The sequence below is a fragment of the Myodes glareolus genome, chromosome 24, assembly GCF_982192425.1.
Source record: "Myodes glareolus chromosome 24, mMyoGla1.1, whole genome shotgun sequence".
Taxonomy (NCBI): domain Eukaryota; kingdom Metazoa; phylum Chordata; class Mammalia; order Rodentia; family Cricetidae; genus Myodes; species Myodes glareolus.
Window position 1 is genome coordinate 1906117 of NC_142049.1, and position 24351 is coordinate 1930467.

General features: G+C 45.1%; 2 protein-coding genes across 3 annotated transcripts; one reads left to right on the forward strand and one right to left on the reverse strand.

Annotated features, from left to right (window-relative positions):
- Window positions 1-547: 547 nt before the first annotated feature.
- Window positions 548-15019, reverse strand: Thap12 (THAP domain containing 12). 2 transcript variants are annotated; one of them, XM_048435074.3, is made up of 6 exons: window positions 14808-15019; window positions 11775-11895; window positions 8536-8643; window positions 5424-5460; window positions 3054-3523; window positions 548-2660 (listed from the first exon to the last, which is right to left on the reverse strand). In XM_048435074.3, exons 1-6 carry the CDS (start codon window positions 14894-14896, stop codon window positions 1605-1607), a joined length of 1881 nt encoding a protein of 626 aa, XP_048291031.3. In that variant the 5' UTR covers window positions 14897-15019; the 3' UTR covers window positions 548-1604. The 2 variants fall into 2 exon arrangements, with proteins under 2 accessions (XP_048291031.3, XP_048291030.3); XM_048435073.3 differs by having other exon boundaries at window positions 548-3523.
- Window positions 15020-15356: 337 nt separating this feature from the next.
- On the forward strand, window positions 15357-23694 carry Gvqw3 (GVQW motif containing 3). The gene is given in 4 exon segments (XM_085682947.2): window positions 15357-15974; window positions 15976-16103; window positions 16106-16341; window positions 20652-23694. Coding segments are annotated over 3 exon segments (405 nt in total). The 5' UTR covers window positions 15357-15882; the 3' UTR covers window positions 16291-16341; window positions 20652-23694.
- Window positions 23695-24351: the final 657 nt, after the last annotated feature.

The following is a 24351-nucleotide window of genomic DNA, read 5'->3' on the forward strand; positions in this document are numbered from 1 at the left end:
ATTTTCAAACAAAAGACAGCCCACACGACCCTTGCAAAGAAATCATTTAACCAATCTCAAAGAGAAAAGTGAAATTCTTTCTTTAAGCCATTAAGTCTGGGCAGCAACAAGGCATCAAGAATAAATTATCTAATCCTCACAGACCGCCTTATGGTGGAGGAAACAGACCTTGGTTGGGATAATCTGCCAGGCACAACACTCGTAAGTGTCCCAAGAACTTGAAACAAACGACAGACCAGGGCTGATTGGTCGATTCTCTCTGTTAAAGACAGAAACACCGTGCAGAATGCCAACAATATAAAGTTGTTTCGTCTTTTATAACCTGCATAGGCAACTTGTCCCAATTTGACACACCCACGGGGCTTGACCCAGCACTTCAGCAAATGATCCTACATCCTACAAACGCATTTTCCTACACCTTAAGCCACATACGAAAAAAGAACTAGAAAGTACCTCATCTCAAATTGTAAATCATGAGGGTGATTATTAAATAATCATTTTAAGAAAATGTACAAGAATGTGTTCTGATCTGCCAAAAATACCTCGATTTTTGAAATTTAAACAAAATTCACATTTTATTTAGATTGAAATAAACTGTACAAAATTGATTTTATTCACCAAAAATAACAGTAATATTTTCTGTATTACTTTTTAGATAAACCACAAAACATTTATTTTTGTAGGTTTGCTTATAAATCAAGACACGGCGGTAGACATAATCACGAAAAACAAGAAAACGGACTAGTCGGTTGCCTGTATGGGTGGCCTTTGCCTGTCTTCACCGTGGAGCAGAAGTGAATTTACCTGTGGAAAGGGCTATGGAAATGTGGGCTCAACAAAGGAATGCAAACAGCAACAACCAAACGGGTAGACAGCGCCTGGCTCTGCCGTTCACCTGTTCCTCTGGGGTCCTTCTGTCCTGGACAGACTACTGAAACCTGCTTGCTGAGCTCACAGACTTCCTTTGTAATTCCTGGGACTGATCATCATGCAGTTGGATTCTGTTGCTTTTTTTCCTTTCTTTTCCGCTCTTGCAATCCTGAGGTTTGGGCTTGTACGTGCTCGGCAAGTGCTCCACTGAGCTATCCCCGGCTCTTGTTTTTTTTTTTTTTTTTGAGACAGTTCCACTACGTAGCCCAGGCTGGACTAAAACTTGTGATCCTCATGCCTCTGCCTCCCAAGTGCTGCTACCACAAATTTTAAACACCCATAACTCCTACAGGTCAAAAGTCAATGGTGTACTTCATCGCAATACATTAAAAAATGTATCTCTCACAAATTCATTTTTCAAAGGCCTGATAACGCAACAGCTGACAACTGAATCCACAATGATAATGTTATATCTAAAACAGCTTTAACTTAAACAGTTCCCGAGTGCCACCAGCAGGGAGGCATTCTGACATTCCCAACGCCAACTCCCGGGAGCAGACAGGTATGGAAAGCATGAGAGTTCAAACAGGGGCCAATATGTGGACTACCAACAGCTAATGACGCATTTAACTGGAGGTCTCGTGGCAAGGCACGCAGCGGTTAACTGACCCACCGCACCTTACGCTTTTCTTCCAAACGGCAAACACAAGAATGACAGTCGTTTTAGAAATCTATTAGGCATTTTCAATGGTTTCCGAATTATTCGTGGGAAGCTCTGGTTTATTTGTATAGAGTTTGATGTATGTGTCCACCATTAAATCCAGATCATGTTTTATATCAAAATTTATGTTAAGCAAAGCCAGATTACTTGACCTCTGGTCTGTCAAAGTGTTCCGCAGATACGCCTTGAGACGCTTCCGTCCATTTTCATAGCGCTCGTTCTCAACCTTCATCACAGGGAGAATACACAGGACCTTCAGCAAGGCATACACATTGGGGAAAAACTTGATGTCAGGAAGATGGAGAGCCTCGTAGATGGTGGACGGGAGCTCGATGTCTTTCCCTCTGTGCTTCCACTTGATCCTCCAGCAGTGCAGCTCGGCCGAGAGCGTGTCGGGATTGGGGAGGTCACTTCTGTACATGTCGGCATGGTGCTCCTCTGAGGTGTTGAATTTGAGCTGCCCCATCACCGAGGGGACCAGAGACAGGCATTTCAGAGCTTTGAGGTGCTGCTCAGAAAATATATCTTTAAGCTCCTGAATAATGTGCTCCACCGTGGGAACACTGAGGGTGTCTTTATAGTAACTCTCAGAGGTTAGCTGAGATTCCAGGTTACCTTGCTGGGCCCTCCGGAATTTCCCTGGGAGTTTCATTTGAATGTCAAGTTTGGTTGCTAAGTTTGTGGCTTCCTCAAACCAAAACTCGTGATAAACTTCGATGTTCTCCATCACCTCATTAAGCGAATGTAGTACTGCAGTCAGGCTACTGGCTGCAAAGAAGACATCCGAGGTTTGTCCCTGGAGATTCTTCCCAAAGGCTCTCGTAAAAGATAACACATTCTTAAGAACAACAATGGTAACAATGAAATCAAAGTCTGTCACTGCGCTACAGAGCACAAACGCTCGCCCCGCTATGCAGTTATTCCACCTGATACTCGTGTCGCTGTTTATGCCATCTAAACACAGAACAAGTGCTTGCAGGAGATCCACCAAGACCTCAAAGGCGTCGTGCCTGCCTGTCCACTGGGAATGGCAGATTTCCTTCAGTTCCTTCCCTCGCTCTTCGCTGTTCTGGAAAAGAACAGAGATCACATTGTCAAGTTCTAAGAGCAGCTGTGGTGACCGGTGGAAAAAAGAACAGACTTCCTCGATCGTCCCTAAAGCCACGGACACCCCGATCACAGGGACAGACTTCGCCAGCCACGCATTTAAGGCACAGGAAGAGCAGAGGGTGTAGACGGCCTGGGGGTATTTTTCTAAAAGTCTTGAAGCAACAACTTTCATCTTGGAAGAAAACCCACTGGACACAATGTAGGCCTGACCACGGCAATACTCCATATTCAACCCCCACTTCTCAGTTATTGTAGTGTGAAATTTCACAGCCAAAATCTCTGCATCGGCTTCGTACGGCAGGAAGCCCACAAACTCCTCTCTCAGGTTGTGAGCTTCATCGACAAACCTCACCAGCACGGGCAGGTGCTCCTCCCCTGCTATGTCCACCACGTCGTCTGTGATGATAGAAAAGAAGTGTGAGTCCCTCACTTCCCTGAGTGTCTCCTCCCGGATGCAGCTCTCGCAGATCTCCAGCATCTGTCTCTGCTGAGCTTTAGAGCAGAATAGCGTGTTCACCGCTGTGGTCTCAAATCGCTTCCGCAGGACCTCTTCTCCAGAATTGATCCGGCACTCCAGCAAGGCCTGAAAGTTGTCTGGAGCAAAGAGGCCTTCTGGGACCTCGTCAGCCTCGTGCCCATCCAAGGGTATGTTCTGCTTCCCCATGAGGATCAGGATCTCAAACAGCGACTTGAGGTACTCTTTGTTCTCCTTCTCTTCGAGGGTGAGAGGTAACACGCTTGCATCCTGCTGGCTCCCCGCTTCGGCACTGGGGTTCTGAGCAGTGTTGTTCGTTTCCTGTTCTTGTTCACAAGTTTCCTCAACTGGAAAACAAAGGAACCACAAAAGACAAAACAGATTACAGTTTTGATTGGCTAAATATTTAAAATCTACAAACTCATTCATTCACCATTAAAAGAACACCGACAGAATAGAACCCAAATTAAGTTAGTAAAATGACAAATGCTGTGGACAGACTTTAATAAACATAAACACTGTTATGAAGTAGGGACAATTTTTAATAACATTACACCATGACAGGTATCTTACATCCTACATGTGTCACACTACCTTCTTCAGGCGGATGCCATCAACCCCATTTGACAAAGGACAGTAAGTAACTCACCAAGTCCCCAGATAAAATTACAAGGATAGAAATGAAACGAAACCCAGGATCCACAGAGATGCTGCCTCTATCTGTTAAGCCACTCTTCTATATGGAAGCCAGCTCTACAAAAGCCAACATAATACAGATTCGTATAATAGGGTTGGGGTCAATATGAGAGTATTAACGAGCTCAGTCTAGTCTTTTCAAATACGGACAGGGAAAGTGTCTTGTCTACAGCCATACAGGTCAGTAATGGTCCTAGGAAAAGAATTAGAATCTGAAGAATCATTTAAAACCCAGCTCTTAAAGTCTAGGTCTATGAGAAAACCAAAGATTGGACAGCATCCTGGGGAGGGACAGGAAGCTGCCTTTAATAATTACATGAGTGTGGGGAACACGGGCAAGGAAGGCACAGCAGGGGGTTGGGGAACACCCTCCAGTCAGAGCTCTAAGGTGGCAGAGCAGTCCAGGGTAAGCTGTGCTTCTAGGCACCCCAGGCTCTCAGAGCTCAGCAGGGCCAGGGAAGATCCCCCTCGCTCAGTGTATGTGGTTCCTCCTCTATTACATACACCACCCAGAAAGAAAGAGGTTATCCTGGATGTTTGCCTTCCTTGCTGTCCCCTACCTTCTGCCTCTTCTATTCCTTCACTTTCAATCAACAAGTATTAATTCTGCTGTATTATTTCAAAAAGATGCTTAATAAAGCACAAAGAATATAAAGTAAAAGCCTAGTCTCTCTCCTTTTGGATACCATTCTGTATGTGAATCACCTACACACAAGTTCTTCTAGTTCTGGCCCTTCTGACTGCACAGCTGTCTTTCCTAGTCCACAGTGCTCCATGGAAGGCTGGCCATGCTGTCATCTAATTACAAACTCCTCAGTGGGTCCAACTGCTAACAACTCACAACGCTGCAAGTTCTGAACTCTGTGCTCTCTCCTCTGGGTTCATATGTTAAGCGCCATAGGCTATCAGAGACGTTAACAACATCTAAATGAGGGTGTTTACTTCAATCTAGCGGCTTGTTTTGTTCTACTCTGTGTTTCTATCTTTCCTGCCTTTCTTTGCTGAGCATGTTTCCTTATGTATAAAGAAGGAAAATAATATTACGTATCATGCAGCTACTGTGGGATTTAAACAAAGCAACAGGGTGATAAATGGTATCAGCCAAAGCTATGTCCATAGTAGCAGAAGAAGATAAAGGAGGAGAGATGGTGTCCACTGGTAAGAAAAGAAGCAATTTCTAGCCCCATCCTTTGATGGCACAGCTTACACATCACAGCAGCACCTACAGAGACTCTGTAACCACTACACCCAAAACACCAACTGCCTTTACAGCCAAGGAATAATTATGTCCCACGATGTGCATGGCTGGCTTTTCTGGCGCATTCCTTCCCTGCAGGGGCACTCTAAGCACACTGAGAGTACCTCCAGGGGAGAAGGAGTTACGCTCCGCACTCCACACATGACAGTGCGTACAGCACAACTTTGCAGACAGAGGATCCTGCAGGCTGCAGGACAACGTCAACCACAGTTCTACATTCACACTCAAGGAAGGTTTTGGAAATGAAATACATTATTTGAATTCAAAAGTGCGTCATTAACACTATCACTTACTTTTTTTCTGTTTCAGTGTTCTGATTTCATCTTCACTCTAAAAAAGAAGAAAAAAATTTAAGACAATCATCTTTAGTAAATCATCTAGACTTGAAGCCTGTTCAGAGCAAAAAAAAAAAATCTCATTTAAGAGTTTAAGGAGTTTTATTTCTAAAGAAAGTATCTCATGTACTCCAGGGTGGTCTTGAACTAAGTAGCTGAGGATGACCTTGAACGTCTGATCCTTTTGCTTCTACCTCCCAAGTACTGGTTTATGTGGTGCTAGGAATCGAACCCAGGCCATCATTCATGCTACACAAGTGTTCTGATCAGCTAAGACTACATCCCTAGCTCCAGAGAAAATCAATTCTTCATGTTGAATACATTCTTAAAACAGATGATAGGAAACCAAAACCATGTGATGTGATCAAGATTCCAAGCTTATAATGAAGTACTAAAGGAAAAGTCACGTGTTATTTACCCTACTTTCTCCCTAACGTATCCTAACTGGACAGATGCGTACTGAGTGATAACCGCGATGAAAATACACCACAGCACTTGTCACATTCACGAGGACACAATGACTCCTCTTCCCAACCTAACCCTAAATGCCACAAAACCAGGAGGCTGCTGATTACAGAACTTCATGAATGATAATGAGAAGGCCTAGGAAGCACAAAGTGAGGCTCCAGCTCAGAAGAGACCCCAAAACAACCATCACAGGTAGAACTTTCCAGATCAGTCTTTCATTCTCTCAGTAACACTCTCTAGTGTTTTTATACACCCCCCCCCCCCACTATCTGTGGCAGGAAAACAGAGCCAACGAAAGCCAGAGACAGCAGGGCACCCGATGGGCAGCTCGGACACTGCCACTAACAGAACCATTAGCACACTGGTTAAGTTGACAGCCCTCCCCTAACCCAGCGGGTGCAGTTAAGGAATGGCAGTGTGGAAGTGTGCCTGTCATGAGAGGTGGGGCACAGGGAAGCAACAGCTAATGCGAGGGATCATATGAGTGTGAGCACTCATCCAGGACAAATCCCAGAGAAGCAGAAGGGAAAAGGCAAGGAAGTAAAAATCAGCATGAAAGATTAAGTCCTGAGATGTAAACTCATCATCAGACTACTCAATACAGGAATTGAAAAATACATTATGGTACTTGTTTATTAATTGTTTTGGTGGTGCTTGGGGACTGAACCCAGTGCCCCGCAAATGCCAGGCAAACACTGTAACACCTGGCTATATGCCTGACCCTGTTCAATAAAATTTAAATGTCCACAATAAAAGACTTCAGAAAAGCTGGACAGTGGTGGCACACACCTTTAACCCCAGCACTCGGGAGGCAGAGGCAGGCGGATCTCTGTGAGTTCGAGGCCAGCCTGGTCTACAAGAGCTAGCTCCAGGACAGGCACCAAAGCTACAGAGAAACCCTGTATCGAGAAAACAAAACAACAACAACATCAACAACAACAAAACCCTTCAGAAAATTCTCAGGAAGAACAGTGGACCACTTGAGGAAGCACCAGACTTCAGGGACAATGGAGACACACACACAAGAGCCTGTGGTCTATAGATGCCCTCTGTGTGCTACCTAACATTTGAAATAAACAACATGAAGAGGCTGACTGCAGGAGATTATAGAATACTGCGGCTAAGCAAGCATTACATATACCTCTAAACTGGCTTGGGATACACATGTGAGCCAAAATATTCAGAAAGCTAGAAAAAGTTTAAAAAACAAAAAAAGTATATCCCCCAAATCAAGAGGAAACTAGCAAAATAATTCACAAGTACAGTGATTGTTGATAACTAATTACCAACTCTGAAAACACTACTGAAGTAATTTGGGAACAGAGACATTCTAGATGAAGATCGTAAACTTCTGAAAACACAATTAAACCAAGAGAAGAGAAAACCAAGAAACTGGGCAAGCAAACAGACCTCCCACCCATCCAAGCCTGGAGCAGTGTCTACAACACGCAATTTTTTCTTGAAACGAAACAACCCCTGAAGTGTTGGGGAATATTTCAAGCTGTTTTACTTTTGTTTATGTTGTCTTTGTTTAACTCTGTGAAGTGGTGTTACTGTGCCTGCCTAAAACACCTGATGGTCTAATAAAGAGCTGAACGGCCAATAGCAAGGCAGGAGAGAGAAATAGGCAGGGCTGTATGCAGAGAGTATAAACAGAAGAAGAAATCTGGGAGAGGGAGGAAGATGTCAGGGGCCAGGCACGCAGTCACCCAGCCAGCCACAGAGTAAGAGTGAAGGTAAGGTATAAAGAAGTAAGAAAAGGAAAAAGCCCAGAGGTAAAAAGTAGTTGGGATAATTTAAGAAAAGCTGGCAAGAAACAAGTCAAGGACTAGTATTCGTAACTAAGAATAAGCCTCCGTGTGTTTTATTTGGGAGCTGGGTGGTGGACCCCCACAAGAAGTCAAAAGAGTAAAACATCACATAACACTGTAAGAGCTAACTTGTCTTCAAAACTAGATGAGGGGGCTTAGCAGGCAATGGCATGTGCGTCACAAGCCTACCCCGGGCTCCTCTGGTGTCCACACGCATGCCGCCATGGCATGTGTGCCTAATAAATAATTATGTAACTGAAAAGAAATGAACTGGGGTAACGTGTGTATAAGGGTGTTCACCCAAGGTCAACAAAGGATAGGTAGGTTTTAGCTATCTGAAAGGTGGCAAAGGATTATAAAAGCACATATAATTTATATGACATTATAAACTTTTTCTAGACCCTGTCACCAATAATAGCAAAATTCTCCAATCTAAAACAATCTAGATCTCAAATTCTAACTCTCTCCTTTCCTTTATTCCTTTGTGTTGAATTCTGGAAATAGGCTAAATTCATTTTTCTTGCCACCAGTCCCTGGAAAGCAATGAGCTAGTGGCCTTAATCAACAACACACTTTGTCTCAAGCCAACAACTATCAGCTGGCTATATCTGGAGGAGCTTTTCCAAATTAAACAGCACTACGACAGACTAACCATCTCAATAAACACAGCTCACTTCCTAGCACGCTACCTGGGAGACACAGAATACCACGGGAGAGTTGCTAACAAGTGCTTCCATGCTTGATTTAATAGGATGTGCAGAGAGAGCAAAGCTGAGAAGCCAGAGACATACCAACTCTTTTATTCGTTTTCTGTGTCTGCTATGTGGATTGTTCAAATGACTGGTGAGATCAAATATTGTTGGTATTGCATTATCTCGAAGAACTGTACGATAAGGACTCTGCAAAAGAAAATGTATCAATTCAGAAAAGGTTCTTTAAAAAAAGGTAAATAAAATTCTACATTAATGACTTCTCTATAACTTCTTTACCTGTCTCTAAAGTACAGACGTGCAAATTCCGATGCCCTTCTGGAAATCTTATCTGTTCTGTCCTTCCATTAGCTACCAAGTCAATAGGAATCACAGCTCTCCCAAGTATCTATGCCCTTTAATGTTCAATTACAATGCTCCCTCCTTACCTGCCATTCCCTCCACTGTTGTTAGTACTGGGAAATATCAAGGCACAGTAAAAACATGAACTTGACCAATGACTTTTTAGACTCTAGTTTCTTGATCTAAATAGAAGTCAGGTGTCAAGTAGATCACTTCTTCCAAAATGAAATTATTCACATACTAAGGATAACAAAATACATAATCACAATTCTACTAACACTCAATTAGGCATTTCTAAACTCCCTTTTTGTCCCAATGATCTGATCACTAAAAAGGCAGCTTTCTCTGCCCTGCTGTGTCTCATCAGAGGCTGGACCTAAACCTGCATAGTGACAGTCTTCCATAGTGAGCCAAGAGGAAGCTGGAACAACAAGAAATTAATTAAGGAGAGTAACTAATAAATAACTATTATTCCCACTAGTTAGTTCAAGGAGACAGTGACTTTTATTTCTCCCTCCAGTTACATGTAAATACACAAAACACATTTCATTTCAGAGAACTTTCTTAGAAGTAGTGATATTTCAAAGCTGACTTCTCTGAATTTTTTTCACGTTGGTAAGGGAGGCTGGGAAGATAGGACAAATATATCTAAATGAAACAATCTGCTTGGATTCCATCCAAAGAGGTGCTGTGAGCACTCAGGAAGAAGTACTAGTTAGAGTCAGTGTTTTCTAATTCAATCCCATACATCACAGTAAACAAAAAAGAGTCTAATTTATTAATTACTATATTTAATTTTTTGATAAGTTGAGACATGGTCTCACCATACTGTTCAAGTGGCCTTCAACTCATGATCCAATCTACCTCTGTCTCTTGACTGTTGGAATGACAGCTATAAGCCACCATGCCAGGCTGAAATGTAGTTTCTCTCTCTCTCTCTCTCTCTCTCTCTCTCTCTCTCTCTCTCTCTCTCTCCATCTCTCCATCTCTCTCTCTCTCCGTCTCTCTCTCTTGAGACAGGGTTTTTATGAGTAGCTTTGGAGCCTGTCCTGGAACTCACTCTATAGACCAGGCTGGCCTCGAACTCACATCGTCCTGCCTCTGCCTCCCGAGTGCTGGATTAAAGAGTGCACTACCACCACAGGGCACAAAATGCGATTTCTTAATACTTGGCTTCTAAGCTGGACTAAGAACTCTGAGCTGGGATTGGTATGGACAAAGCTACAGAGAAAAGTTCAGCTATGATAGCCTGGGTTTTTCATCTTTCTCACTAAGCCAAAGTCTCAAAATTAAACACAATCAACATCAAATAGTTAGGTGATTGGGGGATTGGAGGAGGGAAGAGATAAGTCGAGAAAATTTTCAAAATTCAAATTTAGCAGACAAAGCAAAGATCAGAAAAATTAGAATTTGAATGAAAATGATATATTCTATATTCATTGATAAATACACATGTCAAAAGATTAAATCTAACTCACATGAACAATGCTGACTCCACACCACAGTTACTCTTCCCTAACTTAAAGGAAACATACTTATCTTACTCTAGCATCAAAGGTAACAGAGGTTTTGGCTCTGGCAGAACTACTCACGTATGCTAACAAGCTCTTAAATGCCAAACTAACGAAGCCAGCAGGCTCACAAGTTTCAATACAGTTATCATGTAGGCCAGTCTTCAAGCTGTTCTTTCTGCACACACAGAAAGAACACGTCTCCTATTCAGGTTAATTTACTCAAGGTGAAAGAATCATTTGGGAAGTACAAAAAGCAAAACTAGCTACTCTATACTCTGACTAAAGTCAGCTACATTAGTGAGCTAGATTTTAAATTTCTCAGATTAATCAGGCTATAATTACACAGTTAAAAGATGATATTTACTATACTAAAATTAAAAAGTAAAAATGCATGGCTTGTGTATTTTAAAATGATTCATGATATTTTAGCTGAATGTCAAGAACACAAAAGCAGTTTGCCTTTAAAACATATGAAACCTTTAGGCTGATCAGTACAACGCTTGTAACAAAGCAAGGTTAAAAAAAAATTCCTCAAATATTTGTGATTAAATTGTTGAACCGGAATTGGCTCACCTCCCAATGACTTCACAAGTATCTGCTTCAATTAATATTGAGAAATAAAATAACCCAATCATTCTTTAGTTTTCTGATGCCTCTGCAAAATGTATCTGAAAAAAATATCAAAATAAATTGCTGCATAATAATATAGTGTACCTTCAAGTCAAGTTTACGTCTATCCAAACCTAATACAGAACGTTAGTTATACCTAAGAACACTATGGATCTACCAAACTCTTTCTTGTTGGTTTCTGACCCACACACGCCAATCAAATCTGCCTATTTCTTTTATGAATCACATTCTCTTACTAGAGAGTCCTAGAACATTAGAAACCCTAAGATTTTGTTCTGATCTCTTTAGAAACAAGCCCAGAAGGGAAAGGTCTGGGTGTAAGAACTGTTTCACGTTACCCATGTGATACAGATTCTTGTTCTAGCTAGCCCTTAAAATTACGCAGTGGGAACAAGGTTAGTGTTGGTTCTTAAGAGGACATTAAAAACCATGAACAAGAGCATCATTCCTAGGTGAGCCTGCCATTCACAAGAATGCTCTAGAGAGGGGCTGGGGTTAACTCGGTGGTAGAGCTGCGTAGCGTACAGAAGGCTCCGGGTTCTATCCCTAGAACCACATTAAAACCAAACAAAAAACTCTAGAAAAGTAGCTTGAAATGAAGAGCCACAGTATTACACATGTACATTTTCTGTAAGTTTAAAAGTTATTACCTCTAGTGACGGGGGGAGGGGGCATCAAGAAAAGAGGGGTTTAAAAAGTCAAGTTTTTGAGAACAGATAGTATTACTAGACTCCAGACCTATCTTCAACTCAAATGGTATAGGCAGACATTTCAATAAAAACTGACATTGCAAACCAGACACAGCAAGAGGGGAGAAGCCAAGCTACTACTTACAGTTCGACAGATCATAGAGGTCTCAAAGTGTTTGGCACATAGTCGATAATGCTTATTTAGCTGATCGGGGGTTTTGTCTTCTAAGTCTGCTCTCCTACAATTTTCAACCCACTTCTGGCATCTATAAACAAAACCAAAATATAGTTATGAAATATAAAGTCAAAGTTTAAATTTTAGCGTTTGAGCTGGGCATAGGAGCACACACCTATAATCTAGGTACTTGGGAGGTTGAGGCAGGAAGACTCTGAGTCTGAGACCAGCCTAAACTACACAGGAAACCTCATCTCAAAACATAATTGATCTGAGTCAGGCATGGTATATATATTTTGGGGGGGGGGGGCTTTCAAGACAGGGTTTCCCTGTGTAACAGTCCTAGCTGTCCTGGAACTAGCTCTTGTAATTCAGACTGCCCTTGGACTCAGAGGGATTCACCTGTCTCTTCCTTGCAAGTGCTAGGATTAAAGGCATGGGCCACTATGGCCGGCCTAATATAAACACCTTTAATCCCAGGTGCTGGGATTAAACAAATAAATAAAATAAATACATCTGGAGCAGGCAATGATATTTTTAAAGGGCCACAGTCCATATATACAAGTTTCGTTAAAAATATATAAACATATTTATAAACAGACTTAAAACAGAAATCTGTGCCAAGTGTGGCACATGACTTTGATCCCAGCACTCAGGAAGAAGAAGTAGGCAGATTTCTGAGTTTGAGGTCAGCCTGAGCAAATCAGGGTTACAAGAGAAACCCTGTCTTGAAAAACAAAAAGCAAACAAACAAAACAAAAACAAAAAAGCCCCCCCCCAAAAAAAAGTATTGACAATGTAGAGAAAGAAAAATCAGCCATCTGAAATTAATTTCTGTATGTAGTATAAAGATAACTATTTTCCCCCAGCACAGGGAATAGAACCTGGGACCTCATGTATGCTAATCAAGGTCTTTAGTGCTGAACTCCATCCCTGGCTGAAGACACCTTTGGAATCCCCACCAAGCCTGTCACAAGCCTGTTGTCAGATGCTGCATTACAAATCAAGCTTTTACTATTCCCCCGACAAACTGTATTTCCCAATCTTCCTTATGTCAGTAACTGTTTTATGTTAAAAGCCTCAGGAGTCTGGGAGAGACGACTCAGTGGGCAGAACCACTTACTGGGCAAGCCTGGGGATCTGAGTTCAGATCACTGCACCCACACGAAAAGCTGTGTCTGTAGCTCTAACCCTATGGCAGCAGAGACAGGAGGCTTCCCGGGGCTTGCTGGTCACTAGCCCGGCTACAGGTTCAGTACCTACACTACCCTCATACACATACATAATCTCGGGAGTTACCCTTGACTGTTTTCTCTTATAACTCACATCCAAACTATGGGCAAATCAAGTTGGCTTCATCACCAAACTTTATCTAAAATGCACAGTGTGCCTCTTCCTCCTCTTCTGATCTGGACTATTGCAACAGTCAATCCCTGGTCTTCCTGCTTTTGCTTTTGCTCCCCTACAATGAACAAGGAGTAGCCAGAAATCCCTGGGAGAACCTCTCTCAGCTCTAAATTCTCCCGCTTCACTCAGAATAAACCCCAGAGTGTTTCCCACGGACAACTTCCTGTATGGGAGGTGTGTGACTCCCATACACACCTCATCAGCAAGCATGCCTTGACTTCACTCTTCCGGTTTCCAGATTTCCTAAGATATTTCATGGATGTCCCCTGCCCTAATTCAACTCTTTGCTCAAATTCACTATGGTGAGACTTTTATTGTTCCCTCTTGTTTATAATAGCATTTGTGCCTCCCCTTTTATAATTTTTTTAAAAAATGGGTGAGACAAGATCTCACAACTGTAGCCTTAAATGTCCTGGAATTTAATTTAACTCAGGCTGGCTTCAAAATTCAAGCTAATTCTCCCTGACTCCTCAGGGCTGGGATTATAGAGCATGTCACCAAACGCAGCTCCCTGGCTATAGTTTTTTTGTTTTTTGTGTTTTTAAAATCTACTTATTTATATGCATGAGTGTATTACACTTTGGGCCTGGTACACACAAAGGCAAGAAGAGGTTGTGCATGAGATCCCCTGGAATGGAGTTACAGATGGTTAAGTCACCCGAGGTGAACTCAGGTCTTCTAAGAGCGTAGCAAGTGCTCTTCGGCGCTGAGCCGTCTTTCCAGTTGCTCCTTGGCTACCTTTAAACTCTTCCAACCTCACTTGTATTTTTCTTCAGGGTATTTTCTCATTTTGGGGCACACTACTGTAAATATTTTACTTGCCAGTTTCCCACCACTTGAACGTAATCTCTGAGAGCAGGGAATTTTCACTGGCTCATCTGTTACCCTGCGCGCAAACCAATTTCTACCAATTGTAGGCTTTCGATAAATATTTGTCCAACTAATAAAGAGCATGCTACATTACAACGCCTGTTGATAGACCCGATCCCTCCACGGATTAGGCGCTTTCTGCGGTTCCTGACAGCATTCCCAGGGTCCCCAGCACCTGACATGAGTACTCCAAACACGGCTAAGCACTGACTTTTAAATGAATGGACCAACAAGAGAGCCCCGTGAAACGCCTGCTGCCTATCAATCACACTCAGTTCCTACGCCTCTCAGAGCACGACCCGGAGGATGAGCTGCCCCAAGGGAAGAGTGAAGTTTCAATACCTATTCCCACGCCCTCACACGCGTCCTCGGAGCTCCCCACAATAACCGAGGGAGACAATGAGTAACGGTCTGCCTTTGAACGCTGCGAGCGATGACAACCCCGAAGGAGGCAGCAGTTGTGACCCGATTGAAGATCAAAGCAAGCGGCCCGACTCCAAACAGAAAACACCGTCCCAGGAGCAGAGGCAGGGCCGCCGGGACCGCAACCCGGGAGTCCTACCCTTCCCTTGACAGCTAGGAAACCGAGCCGGATGACTGAAGGCGCTCGGCGCCCATTGGATCCCCTTCGCGCCCCCGGGGTGACACCCTCTCGGCCGGGTCCCCGAGGGCGCAGCAGCGCACGTGCGCCCGACTCCCCGCCGCCTCCGCGCCCCGCTCACCTACCTGGCCGGGTCCCGAGGGAACCTGAAGAAGGCTAGGTCGGACTGCGTGCTCTTCCGTGTGCAGTTCGGGGCGGCGCAGAAGTTCGGCATGGTCGTCCGGCCACCGGCCGGTCCAGCCCTCCCCTCCCCGCCTCGTCAGGGCAGCAGCACGGCCGCCCCGCGGGGCCGGGGAGGGGAGCTGGGCCGGCCGGCCGGCCGGCTCCGCCAGGCCGCGCGCGCGGAGGAGGGGCTGGCAGGCGAAGCCGCGAGGGCCAGGAGGGGCGCGCGGGCCGAGGCCGGGCTGGGGCCGCGGCTCCACAGTGCTGTGAGCGGCCGGGAGGATTTACCGCCGCCGCCGCCGCTGCTGCACCTCCAGCCCGCCCGGGACGCTGCCGCCTCCTTCCCACAATGCACCCTGGCGCTCGAGGGTGCCCTCTCTCCTCTCAGCCCTTCTCCTCCCTCTCCTCGCCGGCGACCTTTCCTGCAGGCGAGCATGCGCACACGAGCCGAGCGACCCCGACCGGGCGTGGGCTGGAGGCGGCTGAGCCGGTCGCCTCTGCTTCAGTGCGCACGCGCACAGCCCAATCCGCGCGAGGGAAACTTGCGCATGCGGCCTAGCCTTCCGGACTCCGGAGCGAGCAGAAGCGCGGGCTTCTCCGGTAGGTTTGTAGTTCTTCAGGTCCCCGGGGCGAGTTCCACGTTACGCCACGGCCGCGTCATCCTTTTTGTTTGAGTAGCCGCGGTTTAGGCATCCATTGCATGGATCGCCATAAGCTCTTAGGACCACAGAATCCGCACGACCATGGTGACTGCTTTGCAAACTCCGTGCACGGGTTGGACGCAAACGTGGGTTGTAGAGATAATTTTTCCCAGCGTTGCCTCTCGGTTACTCTATAACCCGGTTAGTGCGAGATTGCCAGCCCCGCATCTCGACTAGACGCTAAGGGCGAAAACTCAGAAAAAGCCGAAACTTCCCTGGTGGCTTCCTGAAGAGCAGGAATAGCGAAATGATTAGGCCAGCAGCACCCTAGAGACTGATACCTCGGGGCTTCTCACCGTCGTGGCCTGATCATGTTCCTGTGTAGCTTAATGCCGAAATGAGTGGTCACTGTCTAGAGCAAACGATTAGTATCAAGTTTTGCGTGAAATTGAACAATTCTGCCAGTGAGACCCACTGTCTTTTGAAAGGGTTTAGGTAGGGCGGGAAGATGGCCTATATATGATGCGTGAAGAGGTCGTCCAGTCACCCACAGGAAGGATGAAAATACCCAGAAGGTCAAGGACTCGGTTTGTTCAAACAGGCAGTTAACGGTGAGAATGCTGCTGAAGGATTAAATTTAGATAAAGAAACCGTTAGTCTCATTCTGAAAGAAAACCTGAACATGAGAAAAATGTCTGCCAAAGTTCCAGCGAGTATTCTGAAGGATGAGCCTGAACTCGAGAAATTTGAATTCTCCTCTGACCATTCATTCAAAAGAAATTGCGAAAAGCCAGCTTATATGTGAGGGAAAGGGTAACAAGGCCTGAGACATGGAGTCCTTTGCAGCAGAAAGCTGGTAGGGAAATGTCTCTCTGCCTGTGTTGAATCCCAGAATCCACGTCCCCGTCCCCACCCCCACCCCCACCCCCTCCAGCCAGCTTCTGCAGGCGTCAGCCTCAGTCAGCAAGCATTTTCCTTAGGGTGGCTCAGGATTGGTTCACATCCTGCTGAAATGAGCCTGAGGTCGCCAGAATCTGACCAGGAAGCTGTCCTCATCTTCTTTTCATCTCTGGCTCCTTCACGCTTGGCAGGATGCATCTACATATAATACTGATCTATGGGGTCCTCTTCCTTGCTGTTCCCAACCTTCATGGAGGGCTTGTGGCTGTTGACTTCTGGTGATAGTTTGTTTTTTATTTCAGCAAAGTGTGGCTCTCTTCAGTGCCTGTAGCTCGACTTGGGGCTACCCTGCACATCCTGCTGTTCCACTGGATCATGCCAGTGAGAAGCGCTGGTTGAAGTCTATTTCTATGTCCATAAAATATTTTCTGAGGGGACCCCAAAAGAAATCCTGCTGTTTCAGCCTGTTTCACAGTCAGGGCCTGAGAAATGTGGTACAGAAGGCAGTGTGCTCTAACCTGAATGACTCAGGGTTGGTCTACAATAGTCACCTCACAGAACTCCCCTTCTCAGACAGGAGAGCTAGGTGTGTCTCATTCTCCTGTACTTTGGACCACCATTCTTTGGGGTGTTCCTTCTGCTAGAAGAGAAGGGTTTGGCCCTAGAACATTTAAGCCATGAGACCCAGGTGAAGGCCGTGATGTCCCATGAAGAGATGAGATGATTCCTCAGGTCTCACATTAAGGGAGTGTGGGATACAGTGCCGATTCACAAACAACATTTATTTAGTAACTGAGGTCAAGTGTGTTTTGAGCATCGATGGTGTGAAGCTCTGTAATGAGATTGCTGAGGATAGGTGGGGTTTACGGAGGAGATGATTTTTAACGATATCTGTGTGAAGAAGGGTGAGAGAAAGGACCAGGAGATGAGAGGATGCACAGGAAGTGGTCCAGCATGAGGCTTGGAACATGTGCAAATAGAAAATGCACTTTTAGAGTTAAAATACTTAGGTCAGGCAGGGGGCAGGTAGTGGTGTTGTAACTGAGGAATTTGAAAACTTTGGTCTTCCTCTCTTCTGCCCTTAATTTTATGCTAGTAGTTTATAAATTGCTACCCCTATGTCTGCAGGTAGGTTTATGATAAACTCCCTTGTTAGAGCAGCTGATTGGGCTCCCCCCCCCCAAAAGAAAGCAGGCCCTACAAATTTAAACAGTCTCTTCGTACCTCGCTGCCAGAGTTCATGGAATAAATGAAACTTGTCTCAAGAGGGTTGCAAGTACTCCACGTGGGCAGAAAGCATCTTGGAATGCCTAAGGGGGTGCAGAGGGAAGGGAGGCAACAGCATCTCAGCACTGGCCAGTGTCTGCCTTACCCAGGGGTCTGACACTTAGTGACGCCGCTTCTTAACGTAAATAATACAGGTTGATAATCGTGCCCAGCACCGTGGCTAGTTCACTTTACTGCCTCTCGTGCTTTCAAAAGGTTTCAAGGCCAGGTGGTGCAGCACACTCCCAGCACTTGGGAGGCAGAAACAGGTGGTCCTCTTTCAGAGGACCCGGGTTCAAATCCCAGCACCCACATGGAAGCTCACCGGTCATTCCAAAGGATCCAACATCCTCACACAAATATACATGCAGGTGAAACACCAATTCAGTTTACATGGCATAAAAATAAATATATCTGAGGGCTAAAGAGATGGCTCAGTGGTTAAGAGTTATTCTTGTAGAGAGCTTGGGTTCATCTCACAGCACCCAAATGGCAGCTCACAACTGTCTTTAATTCCAGTTCCAGAGGACCTAACACCATGGCAAAACACCAATGTGCATAAAATAATAAAATTTTTAAAAATTTATATATATTTTTTAAAAAAAACTTAAAAACAAGTAGCAACTTACAGACTTTTTCCCTGCTTAGTAGTTCCAAGACATCCCACTTCTAGGTCATTAAATCTTCCTGTAAGGTGAAGTTCTGGTTCCTCCATGCTTGTCACCCAGGGCAATACATCTTAGGATGAAGGTCCCACTATTGCAATAATTTTGATAAATTTTTTCATCTTTGCCCTGGTCTTGTGATCGTTACAGAATAGTGTGTTCGTGGGCAGAGACCGGGATCCCACAACCACCACTTTCAGGGGTTATCTCCATCTTACTTTATCCTACTTTATTTTGGTTTTTTGAGACAGGGTCTCTTCACAGCCCTGGAACTCCCAGAGATCCGCCTGCCTTGGCCTCCCAAGTGCTGGGACTCGAGGCGTGAGCCACCACTCCTGGCTCTCACTTATAGCACAGATCCTGAGAGAAGTGATTTCTGGGTTTATTTCATCCTGTAAGTGGGTTAGAGTGAACCCGGCAGTGAAGCTGGACTGAGGCCCATATTGAAATACAAGGCACCAGAAGTAAAATGGCCCCGGTTAGGGTTTAGGCACAGAATACTCAGAAGCGGGTGTTGGGAGTGTGAACTCAGATTGTTCTAAGTGGTTTCCACAAAGGGACTTATTTATTTACCCGAAGTCAAGTCCCATATAGCAGTCAGATTGAACTGCCATTTCAGCCCACTACCACTTTGCACGGCTCTCCCAGAAATATTCAGCATTGGCAGGATGTCTCAGATTTGGGGGAGGTAAAATAACCACCCTAACTTCAGTCCACTCTCATATGGCTCTGCAGCGTCACTGAACCCAGCAGTAGAGCCTGGGCTCCTGGGTGACGGGAGAGGTCCTGCCCAGCAGCGCCTGTCGTCGCTGATGGCCTACACCTCACTCCACAGGCTACCTGAGCTCCTGGTCCTGTAGACTGAGATTCAGCTATGACTCCGTACCCCAGCATCTTCTCACGGTCCCTTCAGACGTTCTATTCTCTTCGGGTTTGCTTTGGATTCTCGGATCCTCTGTTGTTTCCTGGTTCTGGGCCACACCTCCGGGTGTGGCTGCTTTGGGCCTTTGGTCGGGTGGATTTTTTCCACTCACACAGCTCTCCTTCCTGATCTTTGGGCCGTCTTTCTGCTCCCGACTTAAGCTGTGGTCCAACTGAAGCAGGCCATTTAGGCTCTAGCCCTGCTTCCAAATTGTCTTCCTGCATCCCCGGAGTGGGATGGGGAGGGATGATACAGGGGCGAGTGACCAAGCCCTCCCACCGTTAGCAATCACGAGGATTGGGTCCCTCTGGGCCCTAGAGTCAGGAAGCCTTTTCAGAGCTGTCGCTAGTCCCATTCTCCCTGGGAGGGGGTCAAGCCTGGCGTTCTGGGACGTCGAGAGAGCGGGCCATCTGCACGCCTTGAATCATTCTCAGGCTTCATCGTCTGACTCTCCCGTCGATCTTACTCCCGGCTCTCACCTGCACTCCTACTCTGATTCAGAGTCAGTTCCGTGTTACTGTATTCCGTGTTCCCGCCAGATACCTTCTAGGAAGGTACGATTCCGCCACTGACTTTTGTCTACTTTTCTCGGTCTCAATCACCTCAGCTTGCTTCCTGTCCCACCCAAAGTAATAAAATAAATCATCTTTTGGAGGGGGGCAACATTTTATTGCTTTATTTTTTTATTGTTGTTGGTGGTGGTTGGTTTCTCTGTAACAGCCCTGGCTGTCCTGGAACTTTCTTTGTAAACCAGGCTGGTCTCGAATTCAGAGATCTGCCTGCCTCTGCCTCCCAACTGCTGGGATTAAAGGCGTGCCTCTGCTGCACAGTTTATTTTTTTTTTTAATAACATTTTTAAACAGCAATTTTTTACAGTGTTTTCGGTCAAATGTTTAACAAATCTTTGATTTGAAAAAACAAACAGCCAGGCGATGGTGGCACACACCTTTACTCCCAGCACTCAAGAGGCAGAGGCAGGAGGATCTCTGTGAGTTCGAGGCCAGCCTGCTGATCTACAAGAGGCAACAAAGCGACACAGAGAAACCCTGTCTCGAAACCCCCCCCCCAAAAAAAAGAAAAGAAAAAGAAAAAACAAACAACAACTAAAAGAAACCTGTGAGGATGGTTCTGTAGTCTCCTGAAGGTATGCACTACAATGTCCATCTTGAGTCATTGAAATGGTAGCCCCAAGATGTACATCGTAGTGCATACGTGCAGTCCCAGAGCTGGGGAGGCTGAAGCAGGAAAAGTGGGGTTCAAATCCAATCTGGGCAATGTAGCCCAGACCCTGTCTCAGAAAAAGAAAAGGAAACGCATTTAAGGAAGAAAGATTGTGAAGCTACATCCTGTGTTCTAGATCCTGTTTTCAGACCCATTTCTTGTTCTTACTCCTCCTTTGCTGCGGAGCTGCAGATCTAGGTGGGAAATGACTTGAAGACGCTTAGCAAAGGAGCAGAGGACTGTAGGGGAGCTGCCACCGCACCGCATGCCCTGCTCGGTCTGCCGGCTCTTCCCAATTGTTGCCAGCATGTCTCGCTAGACTTGGGGGAGCTGTGCCTCAGGCCCCAGGTCTTTCAGTTAGTGAGAGCCTTTGCCCTCTGCGTTCCTGCCTGCTTGGCACTCTCCAGCTGATGCTTCAGTTTGACCAGCCCCCCTCGATTTCCTAGACTTTTGCATCTTATCCCAGGCGGCCATGCCTTGGTGTTCTGCGGTCTCTGCCTTATTGGTATTTATAGTGCAAGTTGTATCACACTTCATCCCATAATGAGATCTGCCAACATCTGCTGGGGGACTTGGACCCAGGGCAGTTGTCAGGAGACCATGTACGAGAAGCACTCTATACTTTGTGAGCCATCCAGTCTCTTAGTGCAAAGCAGACTTAGCTCATATGGAAAAGGATGAGCGTGGCCGCGTTCCAGTGGAACTCTATAAATGAATCTTGGAACTGCAATTTCATAGTGTTCATAAAATATTTTGATTTCCTTCCCCCAGTCATTTTAAATGCAAAAAATTAAATAAATAAAAGTAAAAAATGTAAATGGGGACCAGAGGAAAACAAGTGGTAAACGACGCTGGCCTGTGGGCCACAGCTTGCCTGTCCCGGTCTAGGGTGCATAAAGTACGAATATAAAAATGACAGGTGAGGGGGGCTGGAGAGATGGCTCAGAGGTTAAGAGCATCGCCTGCTCTTCCAAAGGTCCTGAGTTCAATTCCCAGCAACCACATGGTGGCTTACAACCGTCTGTAATGGGGTCTGGTGCCCTCTTCTGGCCTGCAGGCACACACACAGACAGAATATTGTATACATAATAAATAAATAAATATTTTTAAAAATGACAGGTGATTAATTGTTCATGCCAAAAGAGTATGAGGCCAGGGAACCCAGGCTTGACCACATTCTGATGCAAAAATGAATTTACCCTGCCCATCACTGAAAATGATATTAAACAAGCCGCCGTCCACATTATTCTTGTGATTTTTCTCAGAACCTCTTTGGCAGTGCTGACGATGCTGTCCAACTCCAGTGAGTAGTGAGAGTCCGGCTCAGTCATTCTGAAAATGTCACCGTGAGCAGCCCTGAGCACGTTCATGTCATCATCGCTTATTAGACGTTGTACTGTATGGTTATTAAGAAATAAAGCTGTGTTACTCCCAGCACTCCGGAGGCAGAGGCAGGGGGATCTCTGTGAGTTCGAAGCCAGCCTGGTCTACAGAGTGAGTCCCAGGACAGCCAGGACTGATACACAGAGAACCTTTCTCGAAATACTAAAAAACGGAATTCCTGTGTATGGGTACTTGTGACCAGCGCTGGGGTGTGTTCTTTTAGGTGAATCTTTTTATTTATCCTACACAGATCTTTACTCTCTTGTCCTCATTGGAACGGCTTTCCCAGGGCTTTGGTAGAATTTCAGATGGAGCAGACCTTTACAAGACTGCTTGATCAGTGTTTCCCAGGAACTGGTAGTGACCAAACCCTACTGCAGCCGTCTGAAAGAAGATTCTGTGTTAGTTCACTCAACAGATATGTTTACTGCGTAGCTACCGTGCCAGGTACCATCCTGTGAGCTGGAATAGAGCAACGGACAAAAAAAGAAAAGAAAAAAGCCTTGAGTTTGGCCCCTGAAATCTGATTGTGTTACTCCCCACTGCTGAAGACTGCGGTCACGTGTGCTCACACTAACTCACTATTAACGGCAGACCTGGAGATAGGAATGACCTTTGCCATAGGTCTCTGAGCCAGAAGTCACTGTGCCTCTCCAGCATCATTAGGAACCCACAGACTGTATGTTCCACTTAAATTTTATTATCCTTTTGCACAGATCCATATTGGTAGAAAAAAACACACTGGCAATGTTGGAAGTGTAAATTGGCAACAGCTTTCTGTAAGGCAGTTTGGCACTATCTGTGGGGAGCTTTGCAAATGTTTGTATCCCCCGATCCTCCAAGTCCACTTCTGGGAATCTGTCCTAAGGAAATAGTCTAAAATATGGGCAAAATTTATGCCTAATAATCTGAAAGTCTAATGGTAGAAATCGGTTAAATAGATTGTAGTCTGACTATAATAGGCTGATAGTATGCAGTCGTGCTAACAGTGAACACTTAGCAGCAGACTGGAAAAGCTTGTGATGTTTTAAAAGAAATAAAGACGTCTATGCATACATCCAAAAAGATTCAAATGCCTAGAAAGGATTTGTTAACTTTTGAGTTGTTGAACCTTAATTTTTCTTGATTTATATGCCTTTAAAAGATATTTCTTGCTGGGCGGTGTTGGCATACACCTTTAAACCCAGCACTCGGATGGCAAAGGCAGGCGGATCTCTGTGAGTTCAAGGCCAGCCTGATCTACAAGAGCTAGTTCCAGGTCAGGCTCCAAAGCTACAAAGAAACCCTATCTTGAAAAACCACAAAAAAGGATATTTCTTTAAAAATAGCACAACAGTTTAAAAAATAGCATCAAAAGTTGGCAGTGGAGAGATTACAACTCTATCACTTTGATCCATGAACGTTAACTGGCTTGGTCACACGGAGGCTGTGTGGTCTTGTGTTGGCAGCCAGAGTGGGACAGAAAGAAAAAGGATCCCCACCCACCTCCACCCCTGAAGGAGTGTGACCAGAAGCCCTACGAAATGCCAAGGTGATTATGAAGACACGAAAGCTTTCTGGAAAGTCCTTGAGTCTCCCAGAGAATTTCTTGAGTGCTAAAAATAGCTTTCAATGCGCTAACACATCTGTCTTCTCCCATAGCAGGGCACACAAGCAACATGGCTGTGGGCTGTATATTTATTCTACATGGGGAAAGCCACATGCAAATCATAAGATATTTAACATGGTAACTCTTAAGGTTCAGAAATGTTATTCCATTGCTGTCTGGAATATATAATATGTATCCCCGATATACATACAATAATACAATTGTGTCCTGTACATAATTGTGTTGTTATTTTTTTAAGATTTAATTCTAAACATTTGGAGGTGTATGCGTGAATGTGAATATGGGTGGCAGTGTGGGACTGGGGCAGAAGAGGGCAGCTGATCCTCTGAAGCTGGAGTTACAGGTGGTTGTGAACTGCCTGCCATGGGTGCTGGGTACTCTACAAGAACGCCAGGCTGTCTTAACCAATGAGCTTTCCCTCAAAAAAAAAAAAAAAAAAAAAAAAAAAAAAAAAAAAAAGATTGTTTATTGTGAAATACCAGAAGAGGGCACCAGATCTCATTACAGCTGGTTGTGAGCCACCATGTGCTTGCTGGGAATTGAACTGAGAACCTCTGGAAGAGCAACCAGAGCTCTTAACTGCTAAGCCATCTCTCCAGCCCCCAATAAGCCATCTCTTTAGCCTCTATGCTGTAGGATTTTAAATGAAAAACTGTAGCTAATGTCTACCCCAGATGAAATTAAAACATGCACTTCAATACGAAAACGTTTTCACAATGGTAAAATTTCCAGCCTCAGAACAAGCACACAAAGTAAAAAGTTGCATTTAAGAGTTGGGCAGGTTATAGATACCCTGAACTGCATGAGTTCCTCAACACCTACGTGTTCATCCTTCTGTGTGTGGAAAGAATATTAATGGGGCTCAGGCTTTGGTCCTGGCTCCTCAGCCCGCTGTGGGAA